Source organism: Marmota marmota, unplaced genomic scaffold, assembly GCF_001458135.2.
Source record: "Marmota marmota marmota unplaced genomic scaffold, marMar, whole genome shotgun sequence".
NCBI lineage: Eukaryota > Metazoa > Chordata > Mammalia > Rodentia > Sciuridae > Marmota > Marmota marmota.
The window spans coordinates 13,371,055-13,395,154 of record NW_026000185.1 but is presented as its reverse complement, the minus strand read 5'-3'; the positions used below and the strand labels follow the sequence as shown (position 1 = coordinate 13,395,154).

At 46.1% G+C, this 24,100-nt stretch overlaps 1 protein-coding gene across 2 annotated transcripts in view; it reads right to left on the bottom strand.

Annotated features, from left to right (window-relative positions):
* Vps35l (VPS35 endosomal protein sorting factor like) overlaps positions 1–24,100 on the bottom strand; it is a 101,455-nt gene that overhangs the window by 33,303 nt on the left and 44,052 nt on the right. For both annotated transcript variants that reach the window (XM_015491116.2, XM_048789588.1), the window contains exons 15-26: positions 20,308–20,354; positions 19,425–19,536; positions 18,900–19,016; positions 17,464–17,517; positions 15,954–16,034; positions 11,114–11,176; positions 9,245–9,330; positions 7,466–7,546; positions 5,198–5,261; positions 2,993–3,091; positions 1,530–1,607; positions 74–188 (exon numbers count right to left, since the gene is read on the bottom strand). In XM_015491116.2, coding sequence (XP_015346602.1) covers positions 74–188; positions 1,530–1,607; positions 2,993–3,091; positions 5,198–5,261; positions 7,466–7,546; positions 9,245–9,330; positions 11,114–11,176; positions 15,954–16,034; positions 17,464–17,517; positions 18,900–19,016; positions 19,425–19,536; positions 20,308–20,354 — 997 coding nt within the window. The remainder of the gene's footprint in view (positions 1–73; positions 189–1,529; positions 1,608–2,992; positions 3,092–5,197; positions 5,262–7,465; positions 7,547–9,244; positions 9,331–11,113; positions 11,177–15,953; positions 16,035–17,463; positions 17,518–18,899; positions 19,017–19,424; positions 19,537–20,307; positions 20,355–24,100) is intronic.

The following is a 24,100-nucleotide window of genomic DNA, read 5'->3' as shown; positions in this document are numbered from 1 at the left end:
CCCACACACACACACCGGAGCCAGCTCTCCTGAGCAGCCGGGCAGCGCTCAGGGAGAGGGATGGCAGGCTTACCTTGGGAGAGGCACTGGTTAGCCAAGGCAACCTGGCCAGAGTGCAGGTAGAGGTTGAGCCGGGTGAAGATGCCCACCAGGGAGGGGATGGTGATGAAGCAGTAGGCAACACAGGCCTGGGAAGAAGGGAGGGGCGCAGGTGAGACTGACATTCTTGTGTTTGGCCCTCACGTTTCCAGGCAAAGATGCCCACGACCCCCTCCCCACTGGCTCTTCCCTCTTGCCTTGCCGCTCGCTCTCTCATGACCCTCGGGAAGATGCAAAGGGGGACCTCAGAGGAGGATGGCATAGGAAAAATAATTCCTCCTCCATCACTGCAGGAAGTATGCAGATAATACTGAACGTGGGTAAACCACAAAGCGACCGTTAAACCAAACTTAGAAATGCGAACAAAGAAGAGATTGGTGGGAAGAGCCCAAGGGCGGCTGGCTCTGGGAGGCCTTAGGTTCAAAGAGGCAGGCTGGGATGCTTATCTTTCAACGTGATCATTGTGGCATGACTTCATTTTTAAAGCCACAGATGAGTGTTGCTTTGATAAAATTTTGAGCAATGCATTCAAGAAGCTGAAATTTAGGGGCTGGGGATGTGGCTCAAGCGGTAGCGCGCTTGCCTTGCGTGCGTGCGGCCCAGGTTCGATCCTCAGCACCACATGCAAACAAAGATGTTGTGTCCGCCGAGGACTAAAAAATAAATATTAAGGTTCTCTCTCTCTCTCTCTCTTAAAAAAAAAAAAAAAAGAAGCTGAAATTTATTTTCAAACCTGAGCCAAACTCTGACCAAGAGGAAAAAAATGTACTAAGATTGCCAGTTATAGGCATGGTATTACATATAAAGTCTTATTAAGAGAGAAATAACATTATAATATTATAGTAGATAAAAATTAGAGGCAATTCAGCTGGCATACAAAAATGAAAATCCATCTCCCACCAGCCTCCTCAAAGCACACAGGTTGAAAGTCTCTTATCTGAAATGCTCAGGCCCAGAGGTGCTTCACATTTCCTAGTTCCCTGGATTTTGGAACGCTGGCATATATAAAATGAGGCTACCTTGAAATGGGACCCAAAGGTAAACCAAAGTTCACTTAGGTCTCATATGCACTTATACACACAGCCTGAAGGTAATGTTTTAAGTGATTTTGTGCATGAACGTTGGTGCAGAATGTTCCATTTGTGGTATTACATGTTGGTACTCAAAAAGTCTCAGATTCTGGAGTATTTTGGATCTGTGGATTAGAGATGCTCAACTTGTACTAAAATTCAGACTCCTTTGAGCATTTCTTTTTAAAATAAGAAAATGGATCAACCCATAAATATTCAGGGAAAAATCAAGCTGAAATTTCAGTATTAAACCAGCCTTACCACGACATCCTTGTCTTTCTCTGAGAACAACTTAGTAACCTCCCAACTGAATAACCCACCAGAGGTGGAAGTCTACAAGTCCTCATCTTCACAACGTACCCGGACAAAGGCCGCCGTCTTTCTGGAATGATTTCCTTTCATTACCTTTCTTGTTTCCATGGCCAACCGGTTCACACTCTGATTTGTTAAGAAATAAAACAGAAATGGTAATGAGATGACAGCCAGTGCAGAGATGAGGGCATTAACTCAAACGTCCATACAAACAGGCCACGTGGTCCAAGACTGGTGAGCACCGAACCCTCAAGTGCCACGGGGGCCAACAGGATGGCCACTTTCCTGATCCAATGGGTTCACTTACTCCACTTCCAGAAACCCCACATTCTAAGCTTAAGATGGTAGAGAACTTCGAGAAACCTCCAAAGGTAAGAGCAAACTATCCGCTTTAGCTCCACAGTACTAACAATCAGAATAGCAAGAACGGTGGCTCCCGGCCAGCTAGAGCACACTCACTCATGTGATTCTTATATACACATGGGGTGGGTGTATTACCTCCATTTTTCAGTCTCTATGTATAGTTAAGTTTATTTGTGCTGAGCAACCTGCTAACTAGAGGAAACAAATGCATAAAAGGCTATTCTCCTCGAACAGACATGTAGCAATCAAAGAGCCTGAAGGAAGCGTTTGTGGGAACGTAGGAAAATTCTACCTACTATTTCCAAACCGTGCACATGGCATCCCAGGGGGCTGCAGCAGCCACGGGGCACCACAGTATTTAGGGAAACAGCAACTGCTGAACACCGTGCAAAAGGTTGGTGTGGGGTAGCTCACAACTCAACACTGGACTGTCTGCCTCTCATCCCTGCAGCCACATTAGACATTTGCAAAACTGGGCTCTTGCCAATGATGATAAAAAGCAAATACCATGCAAAAGTTAAAAAAAAAATCAATTAGAAACAGAAAATAAGGGTAGCAGTGTCTGATTCCATGGCTGGGAAATTGTGCAGTGCTCAAGAAGTACAAGCACTTCATTGGTAAATAATTATGGCTAAGGAACAAATAAAAATATTTTTCTTTCAATTTATAGATACTATTTTAAATAGCTACCGAGTTGTTAAGCCATGTATACTAAATTTATCTGAACCTAACTTCATAATAAACAAAACTGCTACTATGTCTCTGGGCCCAGGGACTATCAAGTTACTGTGAGAGGCCATAATCTGAGAAAACTGGGACTTGAAGGTTGGGCAAGAAGGGACTCTGGGATACTATCTCCGTAACTCAGTGAAACTGCTTACCTCTGTTGTTGGCAATGCGGAAACAAGAATATGCAATTTTCAGAGAAAAAGAGGTCAGTAAGTCCACCTTTAGTCTTGGTGCTCAGAGCACCAGAATCTACACAAAGTGTAGATTTGATTAATCCATGAGAAATTACCTTTCAGACCCAGGAGAACAGTAGCAACATGGGCCAGAAGAATCCCAGGTTAAGACTGGTGTGTGCGGCACACAGATAATCAATAAAGATTTATTGAGAGGACAAAAAAAAAAAAATTGAAAATCCTTACATGAATCAACTGCACAAGCACAGGCTCCAGATTGCAAAACATCGACCTGGACTCAACGTAAAAACTCAGCTGCTGTTCAAAATCACGGCCAAAGGAAACCTAGAATCAAGGAGAAAGACACTAAAAGGGACAATGCCATCCTCAGAGGGAAGGGTAGCACACAACTAGAAAAGCTTCCCACTACTCCAGCCCGCCAATCACTGAGCTATTATTACAATCTCAGCCCACGGCAAGGGCATCAGGCAAGAACACAGGAGGTCAAAGGGCATACAACAGCAGCTCCAAAGGTAAACAGGATTTTCCAGGTATGGAGGGAAACCGCTCGGAAGAAAATCAGGGCGTTTTGTCGGCCAGCTGTGGCTTTTCCACAGAACATAAATTTGGTTCTTGGGAGCCATTTGTCAGGGAGCTTTTCCCTAATAAGGGCCCCACCCTTCTGCTTCCTGAGTGGGATCCGACCTCAGCAGATCACCAGTGGCTGCCCGAGTCACAGAAGGAACTTTCTCCACCATAAGAACTCCCTTCTTCTTTTTTCTTGGAATTTATGAACAGCTGGTTAGTGGGAGAAATTTTACTGCTAGATTAATCATCCTGGCCCAGAGAGGGTTGACTTTGCCATTTCCATTGTAGCTATCAGGTTTCACATCTTATTTCCTCATATTCTCTTTTTAACTCGGTGACTTTCAGACAAAGCCATAAAAGGATACATACCAGCCAATCAGCACACAGCATAAACCAGGGCAAAAGCAAGTCACTGGGTAAAAACCTGCAGGTACGTTTTCCAGGTGGGAACTGAAAGGCCAGTCCTAAATTTTCATCAAAATTGATATTTTACCCACAGAATCCGGTGGGCAGTTAAATGAACCCATGCCGAAGCACATACAGTCTCAGGGCTATTTTCAAAGTGATCTCATCTTTTTAGGTTCTGACATTTCTATTAAAATAGAAGATATGGAGCCAGGCACAGTGATGTGTGCAAATGGCCCAGCTACTGAGGAGCTGAGGCAGGAGGACTGCTGGAGCCCAGAAGTTCAAGGCCAGGCTGGGCAGCAAAGTGAGACTACCTTTAAAAAAAAAACTGGTGGTGCACAGCTGGTTTTTAGCTCTGAGCAAAGAGGCAAAGACCATCCAGGCTGGAAGGGGTGATGGTGGGCTATTTCCAACACAGGCTGCGATAATCCCTCCCACTGACTGGCCCTGGGCAAGGTCCCATGGACGCTGCTTCTCCCCTCCATCAGCGGCCTGTTAACTAGCTCTGACCTACAGAACACAGTGGAATGCAGCAGAGGCTCACTGTGTAATCTCTAAGCCTCGCCTTCAGGCCTTGCAGCTTCCATCTGGCCCCCATGGAAGTCAACACCATGTAAGAGAGCTCAACTGGACTACGGGGTGACGAGGGAAGAAAGGGGCCACAGGGAGAAAAGTGGAAAGCTCCAGACAACAGCCAGGACCAGGGCGAGGGCAAGCAAGCAGAGCCTGGATCCTCCTGCCCCATCTTGCTAAAGGAGTCGCCACCACCTAGAGCAGCCTGGTTACCAGCCACCCACAGATCCTAACAACTAGTAAACCAGTAGAACTAAAACCACAGCACATTGGGATGAACTGTCTACAGCAAGTGAGTCCAACAGACGGGGAGACACCACCCACCCGGCACAACCCTGCCATCATCTGATCATCGGGACACAGGAGCTTCAAGGAGCTGCTCCTTTCTGCTCTTAGACCCCAGGATCCCAACCATTCAGGTGTGCAGATGTCCCCCATGACCCAAGCTAATCCAGGGCATCTGCTGGAGACCCTCCTGCTGAGCTGCAGGTGAGTGGAGGGATGCAAATACAGAGCCCTTGGAGAACATCCAGGAGGAGTCAGAGCAGAGCACAGAGCCATAGACGGACCCAGACGGCGGGGCGCCGTGACATCATGGGATCCTGGGGCCACTGCTCCCCTGGAGGACCACACCTCGACTTTAGCCACATGGGCCAACAGATCCCTCTCCAATCTCCCTCTTTGTTTTTTTCTGAGGCCAGTGTGTCTTGGCTCTCTTTGCCCCCAGGGGAGTCCTGGCTAAAGTAAGATGCTTTCTAATTTCATCTTATCTCAGTAAAAATAAAAAACACCAGGAAACATAACAAACTGCTTTCAGCAGCACGGGGATAAACAATTACATCGCATTTCCAAATGTGCTACAACATCTACCCCCAAACTTACCATTTTTATAAATCCATTAATCAAATGTGCCAGCATTCTCTTCTCATCCTCAAGAGTGAGTGCACTAAAATCAATAATTGTTCATAATTAACACTGAGGTAATAAATGAAAGTTTCTAAAGGAAAAAATACATGAGCAAAAGTAAGCAATTCAATAGGAGATAATATTTTGCATTTTCTAAATTTCAAAAACTTCCAACGAGACGTGCATTTTTCTTTGGATAAAAATATGCAATCAGGCAAGGAATGGTGGTGCATGCGTGTCATCCCAGAATGTGAGAGGCAGAGGCAGGAGGATTCCAAATTTGAGACCCTATCTCAAAATAATAAATAAAAAGAGCTATAGCCTTTTTAAATAAATAAAAAGGATAAGCCTCAGTGGTGGAGAGCCCCTGGGTTAAAACCCCCTTACGCGCTCCACCCCATGGCAATCAAAACTTACATAATTTAAAAGTGCTTTTCTCCCTCAAAGATGCTGTTCTCAAGATACATTTATGAACAGGAAAGGAGAAGGTAATTTTCTCCTCCTCAAAATTTAGGCAGCAAGGTCTAGTGTCAAATTTTGTATTTCGGAGAAATATATATCCACCATATATCTAAGAACTTTCCAGTAAGCACCCACACAGCCACCATCAAGGTCCTACCGTCACCCTCCTACGCCCATTCCCACCTCCACCCATCCATCTACCTCAGTCTGGGAAGTGCTATAACATTAAGTCAGATCTTAAATTTTCTATGAAATAGAAGCAACTAACACAAATAAATATTTTAAAAATGCTGAAACTTTACATTTTTCATTATCCTGAAGGCCTATAAATAGTTTCTTAAATTTGTTTTTTAAAAATTTAAGAGCCAGGTGTGGTGGTACACGCCTAATAGCCCCAGTGACTGAGGAGGCTGAGGCAGGAGGATTCCAAGTTCAAGGCAGCTTTGGTGACCAAGTGAGACCCTGTCTCAAAATAAAACAGAGGGCTAGGGAGGTAGCACAGTGGTAGAATACCCCTGGGTTCAACCCCCTGCACTGCAAAAAACCACAAAAATCCAAGAAGTAAAAAAAGGAAAAACAAATTTAAGAGCCCAGAGAAAACAGGACTGAAGGCTATTGTTTGGTATGTTCTAGGGGGGAGTAAGTTTTGGCCAAGGATGACCGTCCTCCATGATGCAATGTCCCTTTGTTCTTTGAGACAGCATTCCTGCTTCTTTTACAACTCCATGTGACAATGGGAGGTGACCCTTTCAAAGTCCCTGAAAGAAAGCAGCTGTCCTCCAATGCCACAGGCTGGGATGTAGACACATTGAGGTCACAAGCTTCCAGCAGGAAGACAGGACATCACTCGAGAGGAACTGGGTGCCTGGAGGATGTGCCAGGAGGAGCTCCCCTTCCTCACCTCCTGATCTAGAAAGCCAACACCCAGTATCTTGTAAACATAAAGTGCCTCTCTGGATGCTTTCGGTGCCTTTAATTCTATTCTTGTACACTAAAGCTGATCAGGGTCCATTTGTTTTAAAAATAAATATGATATTCTTGATATTTTGATTTTTATAACTCATGAATTGGAAAGCACAGAGCCATAAAAATAAAGATTCTAAAGTTAAGAGTTAAAAAGAGCAAACACAACACATCTTATTAACAGTGAAGTTCCAGGAACAATTTTCTTAACTCTTGTTAACATTTTCCAGTAAATCAAACTGCTGTGCCTAAAATTCTCTGGGGACTAAGATTTCAGCCACAAATAAGCAGGAACTGTTTTAAGCATAGTCAAATGGAAACGAAGCATTTAAAAAAAAAAAAAAAAACCCTAAACAAAACAGCAAAGCCTTGGTAGTTCAGACTTTGACCTAAAGGTAAGGCCAGGGGATTGAATGAGCTTCAACTACACTGGGCAAATAGAGCTGTTCACACAAGAAATGCAATTTCATTTGAATTTTAAATAACTAGCTAATAATGAGATGAAATTAAAAGGCCACGTTATTGGATGAGTAAGCTCATAGTTACACTATCTTCTGCTCAGACATCTCCCCGAGACGTGGAATTTGATTTCAGTTGGATGAAACCAGGCTTTTTTCCCAACAGAAATTTCTTTGTAAAAACATCTGCCATTGTATTCTCAAGGTTAACCTCAGCCTCCCTGCTTTCCTCCTTCCTCGCTAGCAAGAATCTTAATGGACCCCGTAAAGCTCTCTGTGGTGGCCTCTGACAGCAGTCTCCCCTTAGTGCTCTTAGGTGGCACCAAAACCCTCCACGCAGGGTCAGCCATGTGCAGCTTACTTCACGGAGTCGTGCATGGTCTTGCAGATGTGCAAGAGGGCGTTCAGAATGACGGGGTCCTTGGTGGGCTCCTGCTGATGCCTAGGAGACATTGAAAGGTGAGGATCAATGCTCTGTCCACTGATGGAAATGTAAGGGTGGGTCAAATTCTCGTCTACCACATATCTGAGAAGCCGCAAAGGAGCTGGCTGCCGTCTCACAAGGTCCAGTTTACCAGTACAGGCGACATTCTGGCTTTGCTGTATAGTTTTTCTTTAAATAACAAGTTGGCTCTTTTGCACACATAATTTCTCCTAACTGCAAAATCATGGTAAAGATGTGACGTTTCCTAAGCCTAAGCCAGGCAAAGGGCAAACCTATTTTCTTATTATGTTCCTCGCAAAGTCTGAAGCTGCTTCTGCTTATATCTATATGTGATGTGACAAGTGACAGGCAAAATCATTAATCTGGGGGCTGAGTTTGTGGCTCAGTGGTAGAGCGCTTGCCTGGCATGTGTAAGGCACTGGGTTTGATCCTTGGCACCACATAAAAAATATTAAGTAAAATAAAGGTATTTCATCTGTAACTAAAAAAATATTTTAAAAATTATTAATAAACTCTTACTATAAAGCTTTATGTAAGTGAAGGAGGTATATCTGTTCCAAGTACATTAATAATACCAATCTTTAGAAAGGAATTACTCTTTTAGAAAGATATCAAGATTACATCATATCCCAGCAACAAACTTCATTTTCCAAACTTGACCATATCTATATATTTAATATTTAAAGCAACTTTAATTTTTTAATGTCCTTGTCCTCAAAAACCATGAAATCAGATTAAGTTAGTTATATATTATTAAATACGTTGAAAATCAATAACTTGAATATTCATGCTGGTTCACATATTCTTGTCACTATTCTTCACTTTCCTCCATTTTTCTTTATTCTATAGCTATTGCTACCTCAATGTATTGTTTAGACTTTCATTTGGTCTCTCATCACTAAAAGGCAGGGTTGTGTTTCTTATTTTGTGAGATGGGGCCTCATTATTTTGCCCAGGCTAATCTTGAACTCCTGGGCTCCTGAGTAGCTGGCATTATAGTACCATCTTGCCCAGTGAGGGCATGAGTTTTGGATGACTGGTGATTTTCCAATATCCAGAACAATGTGTGGCACATAGTAGGTTCTCAATAAATATCTAAAAGGAATACTGCATGTGGTATTATTAGACTCTGGTAGGTAGTTACTGTGTGCACCTGTGTTTAAATAAGATCTTAGCATAAGGTTCTACTTTTAAAACTTAATGTCTTGGATTTTGAAAAATAAATGCAAATTAAATAAAGATCTTTCCTGCATGTACTACCTTAAAATCATTTCATGTACCACTAGAAGTAGGCAGTTTTGAGAAAGTCTTAAGACAAAAGGAACTCAAGTTAGTCAGCTATGGATCTAAACACCTTTCTCGTGCTGGGACTTTCATAATCAGGCTTTTATTTTCACTTTAACACATCACTCCCCAGGCAGTTCATCCCAAGATTCCGCCTTCCAAAAACACAGCAGGGTAAAAAACTGGCGCTGCTGGCGAGGCTCACACACACAAAACCGGCTCATTGCTTTCTTAAGCACCAATTACAAACTCTAATCATGAAGCCTGCTTCTAATGTGGTTTTCCTTCCCAGGATTCAGGCATGAGATCTGCACACATCACCAGGCCTCAAAGTGCATGACCTGACACCTTCTCAGAGCAGCACACATGAGCGTAGGAACCCAGACTTCCCGTGGCACGGGGGTCACTCACTTGATAAAGGCTTCCATAATGGACTTGCACACATCTACCCGCACACTCTCTTTTTGGAACATGTCCAGAAATGGCAGGAATTTTTCCTAAAAACAAAGAAAACACTCTACATTCAATTGCATAGGTAATTGGAAGGAATTAGTAGTTTGTGTGTGGGGGTGGGTAGGGGGTACCAGAAAAGCAGAAGGTGCTCAGGGCTCCCCTGAAAGACCCACCCAGGGCCTCTGAAAACTGTTACATGTTGAGAATCCCTGATCTGAAAATCTAAAATGCTCCAAATTCTGGATGTTCTTGACAGCCATGGATGGAATATAAAGTTCTAAAAAAACTCCAGGCTGAGCATTCCTAATCCGAAAATCCAAAATGCTCCAAAATCCAAAACATTTTGAGCACCATGTGATGCTACAAATGGAAAGTCCCACACCACGAAACTGTTTCATGCAAAAAATTAAGACACTGTATAAAATCACCTTCAGGCCAGGTGTGTAAGGTATATATGAAACAAAGGAATTCTGGGTTTTGATTGAGGTCCCATCTCCAAGGTCTCATCACACATATGAAAATATTCCAAAATCCAAAAAATCGGAAGTACTTCTGGGTCCTAAGCATTTCGGATAAGGCATAGTCAATCTGAACTACAAAATGTGTGTCCCAAGGATTGGTGCTAGGACCAGGTAACATTTTAGCACACCATCTGGGAAGCCTTTAGGTGACCATCAGCTTTCCTAGGCGGCCACATCAATCTTCTTGTAAGTGTACGGATGAGCAGCAAAGAGCAGCCAGCTGAGCTCAAAACACACGCTCAAAAGTGTGGCCTCAAAACACAACTCTCCAGCTCTGGGTCCTGACCCTGCCCCTGGTGACTGTGACCCTGTGCAGGTCATTCCAACTCTTCCAGCCTCCGGTTTCTCATCTGGCGAGTAGGGATGATAATCGCTCCGACTTCCCAGGGCTGGTGTGAAAATGGTGTGGGGCAGAGTGGAAAGTCCCAGCACAGGGCTGGGGATATGGCACATGTCCAAGACCTATCAGCTTATGCTATCAAAAAAGAAGACACCATAAGATCCTGTAAGTACATACAAGTGGAACCCAGAAGACAGAAGCTAAGGGACAAAAATCACCTAGATTCCTACTAGCTCAAGGCACTCAGCTTACTCAAAGGGACGTTTTAAAGGCATTTTAAATTTGTTGAGGGAAATGTAATAAATCTCAACTCTTGTCAGATGATGAGACAACTACTAGTTCAATCTATTTCACAGTTTCAACATTAACTTGCATAAAAACCAAGTGCAACTTGGGCTTCCCTAATCTGAAAAATGAATTTTAGGATCAGAGAGCCTCAGTCAATAAAGTCCATGCATTAAAAAAAAAAAAAAAAAAAAAAAAATCAGAAATCTTAAACTCTTTGGATAAAGGAAGCACAACCTGTACTGTGTGAAATCCCATGTGCAAGAGGACATGAAAGCAAGGTTTGAGAAGCTACGTCAGGCCCAGCAGGTGTACACATCTCACTGGTCAGTAATGACCTGAATGGGAATAACGTTTTCTTTCAGTTTTATGTGTATTATTTTCCTAAAGCTGCTTAAGTTGTTAGGACACAATTATGTATGAAGTTATTAGCTTAACTGGTTTATAGAAAAGAACAGTACGTCTCAGCCTGCGGTGTCAAGAAAACGTTACTGGGGCTGTGGTTGTGGCTCAGTGGCAGAGCGCTTGCTTTGCACAGGTGACACTGGATTCGATCCTCAGCACCACATAGAAATGAACAAACAAGAGATATTCTGTCCACATATAACTAAAAAAATATTTTTAAAAAATATTGAGGCATAAGATACAGATTTCCAAAGGTAACCAAGAAGTGCTACTTACCACCGAGAAAAGAACTGAGAAGTCATGGAAGTAGGCAATCACTTTCTTAATGATTGACTGAAGCTGTAAAACAAAAGACAGGCCTTATTTAACAAAGGTTGGGTATTTTTTAAAAAGACTACCCTCTTTCATTAATGGCGATTACAACGGGGTCAGCCTGGACTGCTCAAGATATGCAGGATTAGGGTTCGGTCGGGCTCCGCCTCCGTCTGAGCTGGCCCTTCTCCCTCTGCGTTCTACCTCAGTCTTGGGAAGCAATTTAACCTCAGTCTCAAGCCCTATCCGTGAAATGGAGCCAAAGCACAGCTGGGGGCTGAGAGGGTGGTTTGCAGGCGGAAAGCACTGTGCTCTCCACTGCCCCCGGCTGCTGCTATTCTAGGGCTGGATAAATATCCTCTGTAAGGGGCCTGCAGTCCATGATGACGACTCAGCCCTGCTACGGCAGCACGAAAGAGGTCACAGCCAACCTGTGAACAAATGCGGGTGTCTGTGTGCCAATAAACCTTTACTCCCCCGAACATGTGACAGGCTACGTGTGGCCACAGTCTGCAGACCCTAATCCAGCCCACCATGGCCCTGGGTCTTCACTGCATCAGTGCACAGGAGTCGGATGCCGTTGAGCAGTGGGGTCCAAGGCCACGGTGTGACCTGAGGACAGGGGCACAGTCTGAGAGACCTGCCTCAGAAGTGCCCAGGTACCAATGTACACTGCCCACTCCGAAGCACACTAGGTCCCAACTGAAAGGTCCCCGAAGGACCAAAGGTGTACTGTTTCTAAAGTAAATCTAACTCCCTGCCACAGGTGCCTCTCAAAAATTTACTGTCAAACAGTTTAAATTAAGAAACTGCTGCATAAGTCATTCGTGAAGGAATCTCACGTTCTGAAAGCATCAACATGAAGCTGCAGGAGCCAGCTTCATAATTAAGTGCTCACTGGGGCAGGCAAGCAGACTGGGAGGACTCCAGGCTGCGAGCCAGCCAGGCCGAGGCAGGGCGTGTTCACACACAGCACTGTCTGGCTAAGGAGCCTCCAGAGCAGAGAAACTAACCCTGTTGGAACGAAGCTTTAAAAGTACTCGAGTACAGTTACACGTAGACTGGGATTTAAAAACACAGGTTTAGGGGCTGGGATATGGCTCAGCGACAGAGCACTTGCCTAGCATGGCCAGGCCCTGGGTTCCGTTCCCAGCAACACACAGAGGTTTATTTTCCCTTCTACAAGTCACTATGAAAATGCTCAAAGAATACTGAAAGAGTCACACCACACACACCCACTCACCACTGCGGTTCCACGAAAGCCAACATCTTGCTATACTTTACCTTTGCTTTACCTCCTTGCTTATCCATCTACTGGCAGAATTGGTCAGCACTGTCCATGCACATTTTTTATTTTGAAATAACTACTCACAGAAAAGGTGAAAAACTCGAATAAATATCTCCCGTATATTCCTTATCCAAATCCACCAATTTTAAATATTTTTGCCAAATGTGTCTGCTGTGGTGTAGGTAAGTGACCCTCTGGTCCCCAGAGTGGCGCCACTGGGAGGTGGGGAAGCTTTGGAGGGCAGGACCCAATGGGAGGCCCTTGGGTTAGAGGGGACATGGCCAGGACGGGGCTGTGAAGCCCAGTACCCTCCTCGCTCCCTGGCTGGGACACAAGCAGTGTCATTCTGCCTTGTTTCCTCTGTCACGTGCTGTCTCACCACAGCCCCAAATTCATGGGGCCAACCAACCATGCACTGGAACCTTCCAAACAGTGAACCAAAATAAGCCTCTGTAAGATGATTATTCAGGTATTTCATGACAGTGATCAAAAACTGATACTGAATTCTATGTAATTCATTCTTTCTGAGTCACATGTGAGTTACTGCATAATCAGGTTCCTCCATCCTTAATACCGTTTTTTGGTACCAAGAATTTAAATCAGGAGTGCTTAACCACTGAGCCACATCCCCAGCCTCCTTTTTATTTTTCATTTCGCGACGGGGTCTTGCTAAGTTGTGTAGGGCCTTGCTAAGTTGCTGAGGCTGGCCCTGAACTTGCAATCCTCCTGATTGCAAGCCTCCCAAGCCACTGGGGTGACAGGTGTGCACCAATGCGCCTGCTCAGTTTTTATCATATCTTCTACTTTGCTGTTACCAAACTCAGGAACATTAACAATATCATGAAAACTTGATTTTTTTTTGCAGGGTGTGGGGGGGATACTGGGGACTGAACCTGGGATGCTTTGCTACTGAGCTACATCCCAATACTTCCAACTTTGTCCAGATTCCAATTTTATCCACGGCCTCAGTGAGTCCTTTAGAGCATACTCTCTCCTTTCTGGACAGGAGACAGTCCGGGATCGCCCATTCCATCTCGTTTTCACGTCCCTGTTAACTTGGAACATCCCCTCAGCCCACCTTGGCCACTCATGGCAATAATATTTTTGAAGAGTCACAAAATGTTCAATTTGGTGGCATCTGACGTTCCCTCTGATTGGATTCAGCTCTTGCATTCTCGGCTGCAGTCCTACGCAGGAGAGCCGTATCGCCCAGGGTGCCACGCCTGCAGGTACGCAATGGCCTCCTCCTGGTGATATGAACAGTGACTGGCGGGGTGAGGACTGGCCAATATCTCCATTTTCTCCCTTGCAATTAACGCATCCTCTGGGGGAAGACCCCGTGAGAGCTGCAAACCTCCTGCTCCAGGATCGGCAGGCGCTGGCGGTTCCTGCCTGCGGGTGGATGATGCCCGTTTCCACTGTGATGGCTGCAGGACGGTCACTGCCCAACCCCACCATTCATTCCGCGTCTCATTTGGACCCCGCTCGCCTCTCCCCTTTCCCTTGTTCACTAATGACAGACCCCTGGCTTCCTCTTACTACTCAGTGGGTCAGAACCTGCCCCAATTGCTCTCGAAGCCCAGGAGAGCCCCAGACCTGTGCCTTGCCCTTTCTGCTTGTCCCCATTGGCTCTTGCTCACGTCCTTATTTCCTGGCACTCATGAAAATGTTCCAGGCTCATCCCACACCGCCTTGTCCTGGATCTGGAGTAAGCAATTCTCCACAGACCCGGGTTTACTTCTTCTGAGGCGGTCCTGCCTTCAACAAGGGGCACGTATGTTCGCCACTGACTCGGATGGCTGTCCCCAGGGCTGGTGGACCCCCGGCATCTTTTCCAAGTTGTCATTTCTTTTAACAATGCTTCAAAAGAGCATATAAGAAAGTCAAAATATAACACAGGCTCCAAACAAACTATGCACATAAATATTCAGAGGCTGAACAGATTCAAAAACTGACCGAGTAATAGAGCCATAGCTTACTGGGGCCCTTCAGGGATAAACAGAATTGCCTGCATAAACAAGCTGGTTTTGATTCTAAGTAAGCAGATAAGTTTTTCTTACATGTCTCTCTCCTTTACAAAATCATGAGGTTTCACTCCCCCACTCTGTCAATCTGACTGGAGCGCGGTTCTTCACGAACAGCTAGCTGCTGCATGCACGGTTTGGGCAGGCTGACCTTGATATTCTGTTCAGGCTGTTTTGGACTAAGTTTGTGATTCAGCTTAAACGTTTTTCTTCACTTACTGACCTAAGTGTCCAACACTCAGGGGCATCTTTTATAAGTTGCTTTCAGATAGTGCAGAATTACAGGATCTTATTTTCTCCCTTGCAATTAACTTCTTAAAATAGATAACTTCAAAGAGTATAATGATTTTAAAGTCTTCAATTAACTGGGTTTCCAGCAGTCAAGGCCTCACTAAATTTTTCCTCAACAAAACTTCCCTAGCACATCAGTTCTTGCGTGAGGTCTTGGCACTCCTGGAGACACGACTATCTCCTCTGCTTGCTTCGTTCATGTAATGACTTTACCCAGGACGAAGCAGGCAATCACTATGCAGAACGCTGCACTACTTCCATCAGGCCCAGATGATGTCCCGTTGGCAGGGGCTGCTCAGTGAGTTTAATGATAAACCATTTAAACTAGCAAATGGTGAAAAATTCTTAAAATCGCAAAACACAAAAATACCAAAATACTTTTCAAGAACATGTAACTAATTGCCTTATGGGAAGTGTAGTTCCAAACCAGTCTCAGGTCTGGGTGCAGTGGTGCATGCCTGTAATCCCAGCCACTCAGGAGGCTGAGGTAGGAGCACTCCAAGTTCAAGGTCAGCCTCAGCAACTTAGCAAGGCCCTAATCAACTTAGTGATATCTGTCTCAAAATAGAATATACAAAGGGCTGGGGATGTGGCTCAGTGGTTAAGTGCCCCTGGGTTCAATCCTGGTACCAAAAAAGAAAAAAAAAAAAAAAGAAATACTGATTCCTTTAGAAGCAAAAGGTGTGGCATGATGTATGTACAACTGAAAGTTCACACACATAAGTACGTCTACGTCTGTGCACACATTTAACAATAATAAGGCAAATGAGGCAAAACATTAACAGAGAATCTGAGTAAGGAATAATAGTTCTTTGAGTTATTCTTTCAGCTTTCCAGTAAGCTTAAATTTATTTCCAAATGCAGAATTAATTAAACTGAAAAGCTGCCACAGCAGTCAGTGGTGACAGTGACAATGACAAGGCTCATTCAGCATCTGCCAGGTGCCAAGCCATAGCCGAGTGGTCCCTACGTCACATCCCAACCCCTCCTCCTGACAACTGGGGGCAGAGCTGCTTTTTTCCCCATTTCACAGGTGATAAAACCAAGGCACAATGAGGCCAGGCAACCATCAGAGCGCAGTGCCAGGACATGGTGGAGCTGGAATTCAAACCCTGGGTTACCCGACTTTATGTCATGACCCAGGCAACAGTGACTTAGTCCACAGAACAAGATTCCTGCAAGTGTGGAGACGATCTATTACCTGGGGGTAGGACTCCTCGAAGGCACGATCTGGGGTCATGTGCTTGATGACATCAGCCAAAACGGTGTTCACCTCGCGCTTCTAAGTGGGGGAAACAGACCAGTATTGGACGCTGACTGGCAATCACCAGGGAAAGGACTAGCATTCACACTATGTCACACATGGTCCAGATATGAAAGCAATACCAGGGGAGGAATTGCACCCTTATCACCTGGCCCAGTACCACGGCCCTAGAGATGGCACCACTGCCCCCAGGGGCTCTGAACATGGCTCCCAAAGGCTCTCAGATTTCCACTGTCCCTGCTTCCCAAGTGCTGGTACAATCACTGTGCTTTCTGCCGCCCAGGCAGGGAAGCACCACTGGAGGGCATACTGGGCCCAGTGCTTACTGACCCCCATTGTCACCTGGATCAGGGGTCCCATCTCCAGCCCAAACCCAGCCTGTTACATGGCTTACAAGGTAAAAATGGTTTTGACATTCAGTCCCCAAAAGAACATTCTTTCACAACAGTGAAAACTATGAGATTTAAATTGCACTGTGCAGGAAGTTACTGGAACCCGGTGGAGGATACTCCTGCCCCGCCTGCTGTACCAACACCATGAGCCAGATCACTCACACAGCAGGACCCTACGTCTCACACAGTCCTGGAGGCTGGGAAGCCCCAGATCAAGGCAATGGCAGACTCGGTGTCCTTGCCATGTCCTCAGGTGGTGGAAGGGTCCAAAGAGCTCCTGTGAGTCCTTGCTGAAGGTCACTAACCCTGCTCACGAGGGCTCCACCCTCTTCACCTAATCAATCATCTCTCAGAGGCTGCATCTCTCTTTTTTCCAACTACGCTGGCATGAACCAGATGCAGAATGCCAACCATCTATGGGCTGCTGTTCTGCCAGTGACATAACACTTGCCTACATACAAGACCACTGCGGTGCCAGCCCCAGGTCCATCCACCCTGACACTGTCACCTTGGCAATCAGGTTTCATCACAGGAATGTGGCAGGGAGTAGATACATCCAGATAATGTTCTTCTTCAATTTTTACGAGTTGGTTAAAACAACTCTCCTAACAGGATTTAAACCTGCTTCTATGTGCTCCTGAAGTCTCTGCTCTTTCAAGAGCCCAGTATTCCCCAAACTGTGCTTCTAGTCTATGCCTCAGGAAAGAAGTATCTTTGCTCAGGGAAAAAAATCCCATGTAATCCAAGATGTCTGGGAGGGGCTGCCTTCTGAACTTCCATGGAAATTCACAATGCACTTAGGCATGTCAGCACCCAAGGGATCCTAGGCTGTTCAACTCTGTAACTCAGCATTACCCAGAATTACAAGTAAGCATGGACCACTTTAGTGACAGTACACACATTCATGCTCCATCGCCCTTTATTATAAGAATGCAAATTTTTACAGGTTATGAGAACATTTACCCTTATGAAATACCTCAATGCCTGAACTAGATTCATTTGCTGTCATGTGAAAAAATATAATTCCTTCAAAAACGCCTCATGGCCATACATACCGTGAAATGCTTACAGGTGTACTCCACCCACACTTCAGCACAGTTAATATAGTCCTGTAAAGAAAACGTAACACATCTCACAAGGGGTGCAGCACGGTAGGTCGGCATGTGCTCCTGGTTTTCTCCAGCCGTTACCTATCACACCTACACCACATTTAGTGGTAAGAACATTCAAGTTCTACCAAGATTTTTAACCCTAAAATACATAGTTTGAGTCATCCGTACAATAGATCTCCTGACCTGAATAAACTGTTTTAGTGGGCCAATTTGAGTTAAAGGGGGAATTTAGTCAATGAAGTTTAAAGATGATTTCCTAAATGACCCTGACGATGTATATGACTCTCTAAATGTGTTTCTGCCTTTTTTTAATACCATTATTCTCCCCGCTCCCAATCTTTTTTTTTTTTTTTTGCAGTGCTGGAGATGGAACCCAGGGTCTTGCTGGTGCTAGTCCAGCACTCCGCCACGGAGCCCCAGCCCAGCTGCTGTTCTGAACACACCTTGGTCAACACTGCACATACACGCTCACCTGCCCTTTCCCTCCTGGTGACTGCCTGCCTCCAGTGCTCCTTACCCTCATGCATTCACTGCTAGCAGGACAGACACAGTGATGTCCGTCCTGCTGCTTGTGGGGCCCATCAGCCAACACCATTTTCCCTACTGGCAGCGACAGCAGTTACTGGCATGATGCCAAAAAGGATGGCGAGTCATGAGCCCCAACCTTACCTGATGCCATCACTACAGTAACTGACTTTAGTCTCTCCATCATCCCAAGCCTTCCTCCACCTGGAGTGCAGGGACGATGCTCCAGGTGATCCCACACCAGGGCCGGGAACTGGACTTTCCTTTTGCTAATTACTGGCTTGCCCACTGACCCTCAGTTTAGGAATATTCTATTCAATTGGTAATTTCAAAGTAAAATACTCCAGACTGCTGTGTTTTGGATGTTTTTTGCATAGTCACAGGCCTTTCAAAGCTTCAAATATCTATGATTTTATATTTTTGCTGCATCTTGAGGTCTCAAGAATGAAACAGCAACCGAGATACAAAAGTCAAAGAATGACTTATTTAATGCCATTAGTTCACCATCCAGGTCAACAATAAAGACTTCTTTAAAAACACCAGTAGTGCTCCAGGTGCCGTGCTGCACACCTATAATCCCAGCGACTCAGGAAACTGAGACAGGAGGGTCAAGTTCAAGGACAGATTTGGCAATTTAGAGAGTCCCCGTCTCAAAAGAGGAATCCGGATGTAGCTCAGTGGTAGAGTATCCCTGGGTTCAGTCCCCACTACCACACCCCAAAGAACCCATACAAACCAAAGAAGCCCAGAATTGTAATTAAAAGATCATTTCTAAAAGAGAAAATGTCTAGCTAACTAACAGACCAAAAAAAAAAAAAAAATTCAGTTGATCAAAGGTCTGAATGGTCACCTACCTGTGGATTCTTCAATTTTGTGATAACTTTCCAAGCTTCATTGAGAATCTGAAGTCGATCATTCTCAGGTGGATCGGCCAAGGCCAAGTTTAACCCCAGTGATCGAAAAAGGAGATGCTAAAAAAAGTACCAATGATTATATTGCTGGAATTCTTAAATCAAAGTAACCAAGGCTTAAAAACAAAAATAAAAAGGTTGCAGGCTACAACATTTAACCCATCTCAGAATAAATAAATGCTCCAGACTTGTGAGTTCTACAGATCTACCCCAGCAACACTAAGACACTCATAATAAAGACCTGGCTCTGGGCATTTTTCTAATTGGTGGGCCATAATATCCTGCTGGACAAAGTTCTTCCCTAAGAGTGAAGTTTTTTCTTTTCTTTCTTTTTTTTTTTTTAAGATGTAAGACCAACATTTTTCCTAAATACTTTGCAGCAGGCTAGTTGATAGATTCAGCATTCTCAGGAGAGATGGGGTAGACACTGCCAATCTGCTCTTCCACGGAGATGGGTCTAGAGCCTACCTTGGGGAAACCAGACTCATCGCACTCTTTGATCATTCCAATGAAGTCCATAGATCTCGTGGCGATGAACTCGGCCCGGAAGGCTGACATCACAGAATTCAATAGCAAGGCGCTGCAAGACACGGAGGCCCCAAGTCAGTCCACCTCCCCCTTACGAAAGCTGTTTCAACGTGAGGGTGCATACTGCCAGGAAGGGGGGCTGACAGCCCTTTAATGATAAGGTTGCAAAAACAAAACAAGACCACAGTAAAAAGGCCATCTGTGGACCACCAGTATCTGTACACATTTGGAACTCCATTAATGCTGAATTCACTGCACGGATGGATGGATAGGTGGGTGGATGGGTGAATGGATGGACAGGTAAATTGCCAAGCAATCCAATCCATTTAAACAGAAATGACTCTTCAAATGGGGTGGTGCAGTTATAAAACTAATTACCCAGTAACAGCACTGATTTCTGCTGCAAACACATAACCACATCTCTCGTGAAAGACTTCTTATGAAAGAGATCTTGTGCTCTAGGCAGTAGGGACACAGTGAACAACACCCCTTCAAGGCTGCTCATACATTTACCACCAAGAACGGAGCCGAGGGGTACCACATATACCCAGGACATAGAGAGACCAAGTTTATCCTGGCCCTGCCACTTACACAGCCCCATAGGGAAAGGACTACTCTTTTGCCCATTTTACAGACGAGGAGCCTGAGGTCCAGAGAGGCCAAATAAGTGGCCCAAGGTCCCAGAGCTAAGACAGAACAGAGCTGGGATCTAGGGCCGGACCACTGGACTCCATCCACCCTGTCAGCTCCTCTCCCATGGAAGCCCGCCCAGCTCAGAGACAGGGCCCAGCTCCCACTGCAAACCCAGGCACGTGAGTCTTACTTGTTTCCCAGCTTCTTGCATCTTTCCATCATCTCAGTCAGCAGAGCCTAGAAGGTTAATGAGAAAATCATCAGGCCAAAGCCACATTTCTAAGAGATTTCCAAACACAGTCATTCTACAAAATAAACCTAAGCACACGCCCATTTACCAACTTCAGTGACTAGTAGGAACAGGGAGGGGAACGCTTTCATGGCATTTGGTACGATGGACAAGAGCCAGGGCCTGGTATGAGGCACACTTGGGTTCAAATCACCAATTGCCAGTGGGGAGAGCTGGCAGACACCAGCTTTGTCCTTACAGAGAACAAAGGCAGCACCATCCCACCTACAGGGTCACTGAAGGATGAGAGGCACCTCCTGTGCCCAGGGCATGAATGAGGATGAACGTTACTCTGCTTCCCACCTCTCCTCTGATCACCAGCTCTTCCTCGTTTCCCAAGGTGCCTGTGGTTGGTGATACAATTCACACACCCTGGGCCAGAGCCTCACACTCATGCTCTGGCCTCTCCCACCACCCACAGGGTGAGCACTCTGCTCTCCCATTGCACATGAGACACCAAGCCATGGAGCAGTGGCAGGCTTTACCCAAGGTCACACAGCCAGCGACAGCAGCCAGGTGTGACCCTGAGTTGGCCAGCACCAGAGGCCACGCTCTTCACATTTCCAGGCCCTAACAGATGTGAATAGGTTGCTCACTGGAACACTGTTAATGGCTGTTAATGGCTTTAGAGCTATCTCAAGACAATTACGTATCGTCAAAAGGGCTCCTATTTAAAAAAAAAAAAAAAAATCAATGTGTCCTTTTCGGGCAGTGGCTTGGGGAAAGTCAACCCCAATGCCAGCAGTCTGGACACTAAGCTGGACACCAGGCCTCATTAGGCCCTTTCTACATTCGCTCTCCCAACAGCCCTGGGAGGCTGGACCTGGGCCCGCTCTGCAGGTGAGGAGATCAGACAGGTTAAGCCACTTTCCCGGAAGCAGGGGAAATGTGACTGGTGTCCAAGTGGGCCCTGAAGTCAAAACTCTGAGTGGTTCTCGGTGCACTTCAGCCTTTCCTAGCTGTGGCCCTCCATGCTGCCCGAATCACTTAGGTGACAGCTGACCCTGAAGATCTGTCACAACTGCTTCAGAACTGACTTTATCCAGATTTCAGCTTCTGGCCCAAGTAAGTCAGGCTGGGTCCTGTTGTGGACTATATTACGTCCCTCCTAATATCCACACGCAGAAACCCCAACTTCCAACATGACAGTACTGGAGAGAGGGCCTTCGGGGGACACTAAGGTTAAACGGGGCCATAGGGAGGGACTGGTGCCCTTATGAAGAGAAGTGTGTGCACACCCAAAGACAAAAGCACAGGTGCCTCACCAGAAACCAACCCTGCCGTAACTTGACCTTAACCTTGCAGCCTCCAGAACTGTGAGGAGGTAAGTGCCTGCTCCCTGTATGAGAGCTGGAGCTGCCCAGTACAGGACCAACCCAACCATGTGGTTTCACGCCCCTTCCCTGGGGTAGGGGGTTAGACATGGACACACGACCCTTCCCAGCTGCTGGGATGGAGTGGAAAGTCTTCCCAGGGCTCAGAGGAAAGGTTTCCCTGTTGGAAACAGGCACCCAAGGAATTGAAGGTTCCCTTTCTGCCTCTGGGTCATCATGCTAGGATGTGACGGTGGGAGCAACTGCAGCCACCATGCTACTAGCCAGGGAAGGCAGAGCATAAAGGCGAATGGAGGCCACCTGGCTGGAGCCCACCTTTGTCATGGGGAGGAGGCACTGAACCACACCTGTAGGCTCAGCACGTGTCTGTTCCTTAGCTACAACACCTCAGCTGACCATAAAATCGATTATGTCACCCAGCTTCCCTACCTCACCCATGGCACAGTTATGCTTGAAAAGTTGTTCTGACCACCAATACCAATACCAAAGTGTTATTCTAGAAAGGACTGGAGAAAGGGAAGACATTCTATACGATTATCACACCAGTACTCCCCAGCACACAGGGGATCACCGACAGGGCAGCAGCACACCCAGCACAGGAGATGCTGCGACCCAGCTCTTCCAAAGACGAAGTGGGGCAAATGCCAACGTATGGACAAAACAATAAACATTAAGACACATGCTTCACTCCCCTCACGCACAACCACAGAATGGGAAGTTATGCTCCACATATGTGTCAAAATACATTCTGTCATGTATAACTACAAAGAAAAAAAAAAAACACTTGTTAGAACAAGGAAAAAAAGGCATTAAAAAGTTCTCTCTCTCTCTCTCTCTCACACACACACACACACAATGCATGGAAATGAAGGGAAAACACAGACCATCTCGTATAGAAATACAGGGACATACATAAGATCCAGGGAGCCAACTATTTTGGATCCCACGCAGGTCTGTTGGAGGTTGTTTTTATTTATTTATTTTCACCGAGAAGTGACAGGCTTGATTATCTTTGGCAAGAACCAGATGAATAGCATCTTGGAAACATCTTGGCCGCCTGCGTGGTGCCCCGCAGAGCTCACGGCCCAGCACATTTGGTCCAGACCCATCGGAGCCTGGGGCTGGGCAAGGTGGCCTCGTCTTCCCTGAGGCCATCGTCCCTGCTGCTCTTGGCCCCACATTTCATTTATTTAAGAAATGAGTGTAGACCCAAGTTCAAGCAGTACCGCGAGCAGCAGGAGCGCTCCCTCCCCGCAGGCCCCCGGGATCACCATCAACACACCCTGCTCATCTTCCTGGACTGTGCCTACGCCCTGCAGGTACACAGCTGTTACTGCAGCAGCAGATTTTGTTTTCTATCTACAAAAACAGGATGATCTTACACACGCTGGGCTGCACCATGCTCTTCCCACTCAAGAATCTAGGGTGGGAACCCCCTCCTGGGTCAGGACACGGGAACCCACCTTTTGGTACTGGGTGCTTAACCACCGAGCCACCTCCCTGGCCTTTTTATATTTTGAGACAGGGTCTAAGTTGCCGAGGCTGGCTTTGAACTCCGGATCCTCCTGCCGCAGCCTCCCGAGCCACAGGGATTACAGGTGTGCGCCACTGCGCCCAGACACCTCATCCTGTTTAATGGCCGAGGAATCCCCACCGTGGATAGGTTAGTTTCCAAGCTTCCCCTGGGCTGATGGATGCTTAGCAACTTCTTAACTAATTATAGACTAGAAGCGATCACAAAAATAGTTCAGAGGTCCTCAGTATCCGTCACTTGGTTTCCTCCAAAGGTGACATCTTATGTAACCTGTGCACTGTCAAGCCACGACTCGGCACTGCCACGATCCCGTTAACTATTTTGCACACACTTTTATTCCGTCTTTGGGTCTAATTCTACGACGCGTCATCAGTATGCGTGGGTTTGGATAACCACACTTACCTGATGGCTTTACCTTTTTCCACCTCTGGATTAGGTTTTTTTCGCTTTTGTTTTGTTTTTTGGTTTTTTTTAAGGGCCTATTTACCTACTTCAGAAGTACAGAAAAAGAGTCAGATCAAGGCCACATCCCTGGTTTCAGAGTTGTGCTAAGAGGCCGAGTGGCCTGACCCCGGACCCTAGGCAAGCTTCTATGCCTCGGTGCCTGTCAAGCGGGTGATAAGGGCACGCGGCAGAGACAACCGAGCACAGCGCCATGGAGCACAGCGCCATGGGGGGCCCCCCTGCCAAGAGGACAGAGCAGCTCAGCCTTCCCCCGCTGCCCACCCCGCTCCATGTCTGACCCACTCACTCCCTTTACTCGCTCACTGGTGTGACCAGCAATGGCCAGAGCGAGCGTGATGTGACCACAGGTAGGAGCAGGCAC